We start from the raw sequence: 11,258 nt of genomic DNA, 5'->3' as shown, positions 1-11,258 counted from the left end.
ATTAAATATGTCCAATGACAAAGGTCTATTATATATTATTATATATTATTTTAAAGGATGAGGGTTTACCTGTTAGTGACTAATTCACCTTCAACCGCAACAACACACAAGCACAAAATAGATTTAAACTAAATGTCAACCACTCCAAACTAGACTGCAAAAAATACCACTTCAGCAATAGAGTAATCAATGCCTGGAATTCACTGCCTGACTTTGTGGTTTCTACTCCTTACCCGAAAACCTTTAACCTTAGACTATTGACCTCTCCCCACTTTCTAAGGTCTGTAAGGGGCGTGCATAAGCGCACAATTGTGCCTACTGTCCCTGTACTATTGTCTTCTATCATTACTGTACTTTTTATCATTACTTATCTATGTTTTATTTGTACAAATTACCATCTTATAATTGTTTGACAAATAAATACATACTTACATACATACATACATACATACATACATACATACATACATACATACATACATACATACATACATTGAGTTTATTAACACGCTCTCACAGCCGGCCGAATCAAGCATGGAGACAACGAGCCAAATATTTATTTATACCAATTCGAACTTCCACCGCAAGAGACTGACTTTAACCACCAAGATAACAATATAGAGCGGCAAAAGAGCCCCAATGCCTGGCGACTTTCCAGAGTTGTTACGCCACAAGATGTCCGTCACGTGGTGCGCAGCGAGACTGAAAGGAGGGGGGAGGCGTTCTTTCTTGCTCGTGTGTTGAAATGAAGCGCGGGAGCTTAGCCAGCACTGCCTGCTCAGGAGGCGGACAGCAGGTAGCATAAGGAGCTGGCTTTACTCTTCTGCGAGATTCTCGATCCTACACGAAATTACCCACCCCCCCAGTTAGGGGAAGACGGCAGGGGACAAGTGATGTTTCTCAATCTCCCCCCCCCCGCCCCATCAGCCACGAGGCGTGAGGCGCTTCCCCACTTTTTCAATTTTGATGCATCCAGAGGCGGCATCCTATAGGTGTATGGCTGAATTTTCCCTACACTCAAAGGGTGATTATTGACAGCACCGTGCCTTGTGCGAACAAGTCCATTTAGTGAGCCGTTGACTCCTGAGGCGCTTAAGAAGGATTTTGTATTCAGTGATGTGAATTTTAAGGATGTGGTCTTAAGCGCGCTGGCTTAGAAATAAATGTTTAAAAGGAGGAAATAAAAATACCTGGTCTGGTATGTAAAATAACTGATTTGCAGCATTTTAGTAATATTCGCCCATATGATTGTGTAATGAACCAGACACATTCATGTATGTCTGGTCGATCTACCTACCTACCTACCTACCTACCTACCTTACCTATCTATCTGGTTTATATGCCACCTCTCTCCGAGGACTCACCTATCTGTTCTTTTATATACCATAATTTAATATTTCTGAAATATATAAATGCAAGTCCAAAATATAACAATAAAAAAGAAAGAGGTTTTTTTTGGTTAAAGACATTTGTTTTTAACTGGGGGAAAAAGAGGGGGAAATTGTTTTGTTTGTTTTGTTCTGTTGCAGAAAACTGAGGCAAAAGTTGAATTTGTTAAGGTCAAAAAGAGAGCTTTGGAGAGGTTGACAACTGAAGTAATGCAGTTGCATGACATTCTACCCAAGATATTGAATAGTGATATCTTAGAAAGCTTGCAGAAACTGGATGCCCTTGAAACAGGTAAGTTCTCCTATATTAACCATAATTAATTTATAGAATAGTATTGAATATTCTGTAAAAACAAGACCATTGTTAATATTGTTCGGTTGTATCCTGCTTTCTGATTTTTAAAAATATTCTGTATGCAAGACAGGAATATAGTAAAAATATTTAAATATAATACAATAAAAAGCCATACTTTTTTAAAAAAAAGAATTAAGGTGCAAGAATGAAGAACTTTAAATAATATAAAATATTGGGATGACACTTTCCTTGTCTAATCTCCTACTTCATATCGAGTTGAAAAATGGAAACATTTGGAATGGAAAAAAAGGCTTATACGAAGAGTATGAAAACATTTTCCCTGCTGCTCCATGCCTTATTATCTTTTTATGACAGAAACTAAAATTCTAACTTTACAACTTGTACTGCATTATGCTTTCCATTGGGAACTGAAAGCATATACATGATACATAGTGGTAAGCAGTTAAAAGTTCAAATTAAAGAGGAACTGTACAGTTGCTTTTCCTTCCTTATTCTGGATCGTAACTGGTCTACTTACTGTTTATCATATTGCAGTTTCTGAGTGAAAGTGAGGAGACATAATTGCTTGCTGCATATCTGAACCATATATAATAGCAATAACAATCACACCATTTCATAGAGGCATGTCTTTATATTTATCAATCTCAGAAGGAAGGAAGGCTGAGTAAACCTTGAGCTGTTCCCGGCAGTGGGCAGAATCAATCTGCAATACTGCATTCTAACCACTGTGCCACCATGGTTTTGAATCCATGACATTATGGATTCAGATTGACAACAGTCTAGAACAGGGGTGTCAAACTGAAGGCTAGGGGGCCAGATCTGGTCTGTGGGATGCTTAGAGATGGCCCCTGGGGCCACCCTAGAAAGAGCAAGTGACAGGCCTGCAGTGCCTCTGCAAGCAAAAATGGTGCTCTGTTTTCATTTGTAGAGGGTTTTAGGAGGCCATCCTGGCCAAAAACAGGGCCCGGGGCCAATGTTCCCTCTAATTTTTTTTCATGGTGGGCGGAAATGTATAGTGTCTGAACGGCAGTCCCCTTGGGACTGGGCGGCATAGAAGTACTGTATGTATGTGTGTATGTATGTATGTATAAACAAACAAACAAACAAATAAACCCCTTCTTTTTTATTAAAAGAAATTAATAATAAAACAAAACCAAAATCTTTCTTCCTCTCTCTCTGTCTCTTCCTTCCTATCTTCTCTCTCTCTCTTGCTTGCTTTCTCTATTTCTCTCTCTCTCCCCTCTTGCTCTCTCTCTTTTTCTCACTTTCTGTCTCCCTCTCTCCTTTCTCTCTGTCTTTCTCTCTCTCTCTTGTTCTCTTTCTCTGGTTTTCTTTCTCTGTCTTGCTTTCCCTCTCTCTCACTCTGTCTTGTTTTCTTTCTCTATCTCTTGCTTTCTCTCTCTCACACACATACTTTCTCTTGTTCTCTCTCTCTCTTGCTATCTCTCTTTCTCCCCCCTCTTTCTCTCTCTCTCTTTCTGATTTTCTCTCTATCTTGCTCTGTCTGTTGCTCTCTCTCTCTTGTTCTCTCTTTATCTCTCTTCCTTTCTTCTCTGCGGAGGCCAGCGAAGGTTTTTCTTAGTTTGAATGTTCTGGGCGGGCTGGCAGGGGGGTGGGGAGCGTGCGCGCATGCGCACCCGACATTCAAACTAACCTTCGCCGGCCTCCGCTGTGAGAAGAACAACTGCCCCGCCTCTCCTGCAGCCCCTTTGCTGACAGCCGGGATGAAAGCGCTCTCGGCGAAGGGACTGCGAGAGGGGTGGGGCGGGCGTTTCCAAAGCGTTCGGAGCGGCTAGCGGCCGGATCAGGAGGATGAGAAGTCGCAGCCGCTGCAGCCACTGCTGCGGGAGGAGCCACACCCCAAGGCGGGAAGCAGAGGAGGAGAAAGAGGGGCGGATCAGGCGGGTGGACGGGCGGGGGGGGCAGCAGCGAGAAGCCAGGGGCGCAAGGGGGCCAGAGGTGCTGGGGGGCGGGGGCGGCCACGGCTCCTTGCGCGGCCTTGGAAAAGGGTGCATGGGGGGTGTTTTGGGGTGTGCGGGCGCCGGGTGTGCACCTTAGAGGGTACAGTGCCCAGGGGGGCTATAAAGGCCCCCCCCAAAGCTCCTTTTTTTGCTGGCAGAGGGCTAACAAAACTAAAACTAAAAACATGCAGGAAGGGACAGGAAAGGAGAAAGAGAAAGAGGGAAGACAAAGAAGAAGAAAGATGGGAAGAGAGCAAGGAAGGAAAAATAAGGAAACGGGAAGGAAGAAGAAAGAATGAAGAGGGAAGGAAAGAAGGAGGTTATAATGAGAGGGAAGGAGAGTCTGAGGGAAGTCCTGCCTTAGTATTTAGCTACCAGAAGTGCTTCCAATACGAGTGATGTCGAGGTAGCCATGCCCACCCTGGCCACAAACCCCGGCCCAGCCTGAGGTCAAATACAATCCTAATCCAGCCCTCAATGAAATTAAGTTTGATACCCCTGGTCTAGGAAATGTGCTGGTGGTTTATGATTATCCTATTATTGCAGGATCTGTCAACATTATTTTCCTGATGTTACTTGTTTATATTTGAGAGCATATTAAACAAAACCCTTTTTGTTCTCCTCTTCTTCCTGCTCCTCCTCCAAGTGATTTGAAGATAATGAAAGTTTGAAAATCACAGAATCAGTGGGTCTAGCTTCTGTTTGTTTACCAAATGTATATAATTACAGGGTCCTGCTAAGGCACACTGAATAGGTGACCTTATAATCACTATTTGAAAATCTCTAAGAATGATCCACTAGTTTATCAGGTAGCCTGTTTCTCAAACAGCTTATGCAAATTGAGTTGTTAATAAAGTTTAAGAAAAGTTTGTAGAAGTTGAATTAGTTTAAGTAGTACACACAAGAAAACAAAACTGTTTTGTCCTATATATGATTAGTCTTCAAATATTTGAAGGTGTCTAACATATTATCTTTTGCTGTAATACCTGTCCTTGAAGGATTTGATTTTCAAGCTTTTCACTTTATTTGTTAGTTTTTTCATAATGTGACTTGCTGATAATTGAAGTTTAAGTGGTAACATTTGAATGACTTGATTTGTTTTATTTTGTTTTGCTTGTGGTCTTCCATTTTTAGTTGTAGAAAAGAAAGGTAATGAACTGGAACAATTGAGAATGGATTGTGAACATTATAAAGCTCGCTTGGAAGCAGCCCAGGCAGACTGTGTGAGAGAAAGAAAGGTAAAGGAGGATTCCTATTCATTACCCAGTTTATATTTTTTTAAAAAAACTATTAAATTTACTGGGACTTATTAGAAATCATTATTATTTATTAAAATTACATCCTACATTTCCTACAGGTGCTTAATTTGCTTTCCCCTTTATCCATAAAAGAAAAGGTTTGTGGTCTTGAGAATGACTGGCCCAAACTCAGCCACTGAATTTTCACGGATGATGATGGATCTGCTTTCTCATAGATAATTGCTATACACTGGCTATTGGCAAATAAGATTAAAAGTTAAATTTTAAGTAGACGTTTACTTTGCAATTCTGTATTTGTTTTCCTGAGAATACTACCTTTTAGAATATACCATATTTTTTGGACTATAAGATGTACCGGTGTATAAGATGCATCAAGATTTCGAAGAAGTAAATAAGAAAAAAAAAAGGTTTTGCCCTCCCCCATCCCCCAGGAGCACTCTGCAGATCTACCAAACCCTCTGCGCCCACCTTTTCGTGTGCGGTGGAGCTTCGGGAAAGCAAAAATGGCTGTATTCAGTGTATAAGACACACCAACATTTCCACCCCCTTGTCTTATACTCCAAAAAACACCATATATCTTCAAATATACAAACATGCTAAAGTTATGTGTGACAATATGTGCTAATATTTTGTTCATAGGATTGCTCTTTTAATAAGGTGAAACAAGCTTATTGTTGTCAGATTATCATGGCAATCAAATAACTAAACATTTTTTTGTATGAGGGGACACTAGTATACAGAAGTAACAAGTTTTTGAACTAGATATCTTTTCTAGCATGATTGTTTAATTTTCTCATAGAGTTTGTAGATTTAAGATGAAAATCCTATGTATATGTATATCTAGATAAGTCTAGCTGGACTCAAAGAGATGACATTTCTGTTGTGACCAGTTTAGGCATTAATGGCTGTGTGGTTTCGTTATTTTGAGGGGACAGCACATTTACACTGTTACACAAGCTGTACACTCACTACTTTGCATTGTAGCTAAGTATCATTTCTTCAGTGTTGTCACATGAAAAGATATATTTAAATATTTACAAAATATGAGGGGATGTACTCACTTCCGTGATGTACTGTAGGTATGTACATTTGAAATAATCACAAATGATATAATGAATTGCCTTTCTTTAAAGATCATAAAAAATCTGAATTATAAGTCTTATTTTAGTCTATTGCCTTTGTTTTATTATTTTGTGTACAAACTGAATATGATGGTCAATTTAGCCAAATGCCTCCTCTGTTTATACATGGAGGTGGAAATCTGTTTTTATTATTTAAAAATACAGATAATCCTCAATTTGCAACATTTGTTTAACAACTGTTCAAAGTTATGACACTCTGTCACAGCCGCCCTGTAGTCACATGATCAAAATCTGGGTGCTTTATAGACCAATGGGAGACAATCTGGAATAAGAACTACAAAATCACTAAATCAGTATCATACAAAGAAAACATCATAAAAATGTTCTATAGGTGGCACATGTCGCCATCAAGACTAGCACAGATTTTCCCCAAAACCAGACCAAATTGTTGGAGATGTTCAAATCCCTCTGGAACCTTCTTCCATATCTGGTGGAGCTGTCCAAAAATAAAAAAATTATGGAGCAAAATAAGGTCCTGGATATTCGAAATTACGGACATTAATCTCTCATTCAAACCAGAGACCTTTTTATTAGGAATAATAGACACAAAAATAAAGAAAACAGATTACTTATATAATCCAACACATTATAACAGCAAGCAGAATATCAATAGCTCAAAACTGGAAAAGGGAAGAGGTACCATCAGACAGAGAAATGATTAAAAAAATATTCGATTGCGCCGAGTATGACTCCTTAACACAAAAACTGAAAGACAACAAGGAAACAAAAAATATAACCACATGGGACAAGTTCTATAACTGGATCAATGAAAGGGAGAGAGCTACAGAAGGGAAGGGAAACAAAATACAATAAAACAAATTATAAAAAGATCAAGAACGAGGGAGAGAAGGAGAAGAACAAAACATGACGATTTGTTTGCTTGCTCGCTGACACCCTTTTTCTTTCCTTTTTTTTTTTCTTTTTAGGATAGAAATAAATTAGAACTATAACAACCATAATACTAAACACATCATTTAGAAAAGGAAGTTTTAAACCAACGATTAAGCAAACTTTAAGAAATACGATTCCGCTGACTGAATAGCCGGGAAAATAAAAAATAAATATAGCTGCAGATTGGCAGCGGGGTGGGGGGGGGAAGGGGCTGTCTTATGTTCAATGTTATTGTTAAATGTGGTTTGTTCGACCCTATTGGAAACAATGATCAGATGCTTATGATATGAACACCTTGTCTTGTCAACACTGTTTTGTATTGTTTCTTTGTATATATTTGTATATAACCAATAAACACTATTTTATAAAAAAAAAAAAGAAATAAAAAAAAAATCTGGGTGCTTGGCAACCCGCATGTATTTTTAACAATTAGTGTCTTTGGGTCATGTGATTGCCATTTGCAACCTCCTCAGGAGGCTTCCAACAAGCAAAGTCAAAGGGGGGAGGGGGCTTGATTTGCTTACCAACCATGGCAAAAAAAGGGAAAATTGGGCAAAATTCACTTAATGATCAGTCAGGGATGGTCCTGATTGTGGTCATTAGTTGAGGATTATTTGTACTTGCTGATGAAGAGAATTAAACTTTTTCCTGTCTTTTGTCACCCAACATTTTTGTTTCCTTGCCCAGCTTCCTTTTCAGAGAAACTTCGATTGGATAAATTTAGGTTTCTAGTTTTGGGCTGCAAAAGTCTAGATGACTAGGAGATAGCAATGAAGATAACACTTTGCTGCTGTTTAGTAGGTATCTGAAGTTTTACAATCCAGATCTGATAATCTGAAGAAAACAAAATGTTGGGCAACCCAAAAAAGTAGAAAAGAGCATTCAGTTCCTTTACCCATGCCCCCGAGAAAAATATTTTTTCTGTTTTACATGTAAACTTGGTAATTGGTCAGGTCTAACTTGTTTCTTATACTCTCTTTCTAACATGCAGCATGGAAGCATTTACGTTTCTCAGTAGCCATGCTTAAATAATTGTTATTTAAAATTTGCTAAGATATTTTTTACAACTTCTTGCGAAACATTAGAATTATCTGAATACTATAATTTGTACTACTGATCACCTCTTCATAGTTTGATTATTTTCAGGAAAAATTAAATATTCGACAGCAGCTGAATGATACAAAGCAACAACTATTACAACAAGCTGAATATTGTACAGAAATGGGTGCTGCAGTATGCACATTACTATGGAGTGTTTCTAATAATGAAGAAGCAGTTAAAAATATTCTAGGAAGTGTAAGTTTATCCACTTTTGGGGATTAAATCATTTAGTCACTTTTTGAAGATTACACCATTATAAGCCTTGTTAAAATCCTTTTAAAAAGAGTTTACTCTTTTTCTCAATCTAGTTGGAATTAATACACTACAGTCAAATGTGACATATTTGCTAAACACTTTCTAGAGCCTACGATATTATTATTATTATTATTATTATTATTATTATTATAAATTAGATTTGCATGATATGGTAAATTTATTTCATTTGAGGCCAAATATTGGTCTAAACTAAGTCAACAAGTTTGGTAGAATTTAAGCTGTCCCTTAATAATGTTAAAGTAAATGGAAAAATTTAGAAGACATCTTTAGGAATTAAATTTGTACAACACAAAAGAAATAAGTAGAAATTGGATATGATGTTAAGCAGATACAGATGGAGCTACATTGAATAATAAATAAATAATAATACTAATGTTAACTACGTACTTCTAAATGATATCTAGAAAAAGCCTGTACCATCTTCAGGAATGCTTCTTTGAATGGGGCATATTAGCTTCTAAGGGAAGGCTGTTCCATAAGTTTGGTGCCATAACAAAAATCTGGCCGGAAACTCTTACTTTTATGAAAATGAGAAACAATAAACTTCTAAGACAGATCAATTCTGTTTGGACAAGATGATCATGCTGGTAGCTAGTTCCCAAGCTATATAATGCTTTATAAATAAAACAGAATTTTGAACTGCACCCAGAAAATCATGGACAACCAATGTAAGGGCTACAACACAGGTGTAATTTGTTCCTGGTAACATCTGATTGGTAGACTATCATAATTTGTATCAACTGCAGTGTATGAGTAGTTCTCAAAATGTAGAGTCCATTATAGTCCATTATGAGCTACTGTTGCAAGATCCTCTACTTTCTCTTGAGCAGATGTACAAAGACTGGATAAAGAGCCTATCAGTGGTGGGTCCACTTTAGCCTTTGCATTTCATATCCTCTCTTGCATCTCCTTTAGATCCCGGTATTTCTCCAGTTTCTCATACTCCTTCCTGATGTTGCTGCTGCTTAGCAGTGCTACATCTGTCAACACTGCTGTTGTCTGGTACTTATCTGCTATCATACTATTTGTCTTGAGAGTTGTCTAGGAAGTACCACAGGATCTTAGCCCTATTATTCTTCATCACCTGTGAAATCTTCCATCTGGACTTGGGAGGGTTTATCCCAGTGATGGCAAAGCGTTTTTGGTTCTTGTGCCAAAAGGGGGGAGAGTGCTGGGGGGGTGTCATGCGTGAACATGCCCACAGCTATAATTCCATGCGTCCTCCCTGAACATGCGTGCATAACACTCCCCTGCTCCCGGCACGCGATGGCATGCCTGTTTTTCACTCTCCCCAAGTTTCAGAACCTTTCTAGGAGCTTGGGGAGGGCAAAAATGGCCTCCCTCCCGGAGGGCCCCCCCGAGATCAGAAGTGGCCCATTTCAAGTTGGGAAATGGGCCAATTCTGACCTCTAGAGGGCCTCCGAGGTTTTGTGGGGAAGGTCGTTTTTGCCCTCCCTAGTTTCCTAGAAAGGCTCTGAAGCCTGGGGAGAGCAAAAAAAAAAACAGAATTTCCAGTGCAACCAGAAGTTGACAATCCTGGAGGACCTTTGGGTGGGGTGGGAAAGGCCATTTTCCCTCTCTTCAGGCTCTTAGAAAGGCTCTGGAGCTTGTGGGCCTTCCTCAACCCCTCTGGAGGTTGGAAACAGCCTGTTGTCCAGAGGCTCAAAAATCAGCTTGCCTGCCCACCAATATGGTTCTGCCTGCCATTTGTGGCACCTGTGCCATAGGTTCACCATCACAGGTCTATCCCATACACTGTGCAGATGTCCCTGTACACAATGCCAGCTACTCGGTTTGTGCTATTCAGTGTATCCTCTCCTTGCATCTTTTCCCTGCTGTTATGTATTGGACTATTTCTGTGGTCTGCACTTTGGGCCATGTCTGGTGTCGTACACCCCGCTTCTATGGATCTGGTGCTTAGTTCCTGTACATGAGCAGCAGTGCCCAGAACTTTGATGCTATCTTTTATTGCAGTCCTTTCCAACCACTGATAGGATTTCTCACCTATATGATGATAGTACATCTCATGCAGAGTCTTCTCTTGCCATGACACTTTCTCTGCTTGAACTTCCATGTCTGCTGCTGTCTCTTATGGTGATGATTAGCAGGGCAAAAGTGTTGATAGCATGGATCTTGTTCTTCCCATAGAGCAAAATCTTCAGGACCTATCTTATCCTTTATTAGTACAGTGGTACCTCTACTTAAGAACTTAATTCGTTCCGTGACCAGGTTTTTAAGTAGAAAAGTTTGTAAGTAGAAGCAATTTTTCCCATAGGAATCAATGTAAAAGCTAATAATGCCTGCAAACCCATTAGGAAAGAAATAAAAGCTTGGAATTTGGGTGGGAGGAGGAGGAGGAGGAAGAAGAGGAGGAGGACAGTCACTTCACAGAGCAAAGGGAGCGTTTCTTTTCACTGGGTGCTGGCAGAGGTTTATTCCCTCTCCAAGTGCCCAGAGAAAGGAAAATGCTTCATTCGCTCTGGACTGCCAAAGCCTCCTTAAGTGCTTAAGAGATGGCCGGGATTAAAGGGGGAATGGCAGGAAACTGGCCGGGCCTTCGTGCTGCTCAAATTTCCAGGGAAATTTTTCCAGGCTCAAGTTCTTAAGTAGAAAATGGTTCTTAAGAAGAGGCAAAATATCTTGAACACATGGTTCTTATCTAGAAATGTTCTTAAGTAGAGGTACCACTGTACTTGAATTTGGGGGGGGGGGTTGTGTGTGGTTATTGTTCTCTCTCTCTTTCTCTCTCTCTCTCTCCTTCTCTCCTTGATTAATTATATCCATTGTTTCTTGTCTTGCTTTCTGCAGCTTTGGGAAATAAGTTGACCCTCTCCTCTTTGTGGCAGCCCCTCAAATATTGGAATACTGCTATTGTGTCGTCCCCCACCCCCCCATTCCTTTTCTCTAGACTAGCCAAACCCAGA

At 39.6% G+C, this 11,258-nt stretch overlaps 1 protein-coding gene across 1 annotated transcript in view; it reads left to right on the top strand.

The window, feature by feature from the left end:
• Nucleotides 1-727: 727 nt before the first annotated feature.
• Nucleotides 728-11,258, top strand: part of HSF2BP (heat shock transcription factor 2 binding protein) — a 30,442-nt gene continuing 19,911 nt past the window's right edge. The window contains exons 1-4 of the mRNA XM_070750503.1: nucleotides 728-796; nucleotides 1,530-1,680; nucleotides 4,800-4,903; nucleotides 8,104-8,253. Coding sequence (XP_070606604.1) covers nucleotides 746-796; nucleotides 1,530-1,680; nucleotides 4,800-4,903; nucleotides 8,104-8,253 — 456 coding nt within the window. The 5' untranslated portion in view covers nucleotides 728-745. The remainder of the gene's footprint in view (nucleotides 797-1,529; nucleotides 1,681-4,799; nucleotides 4,904-8,103; nucleotides 8,254-11,258) is intronic.

This window comes from Erythrolamprus reginae, chromosome 4, assembly GCF_031021105.1.
Source record: "Erythrolamprus reginae isolate rEryReg1 chromosome 4, rEryReg1.hap1, whole genome shotgun sequence".
In the NCBI taxonomy this organism is placed as follows: Eukaryota; Metazoa; Chordata; class Lepidosauria; order Squamata; family Dipsadidae; genus Erythrolamprus; species Erythrolamprus reginae.
Note: the sequence above shows the minus strand (reverse complement) of the source record. Positions and strands in the feature narration are given on the sequence as shown.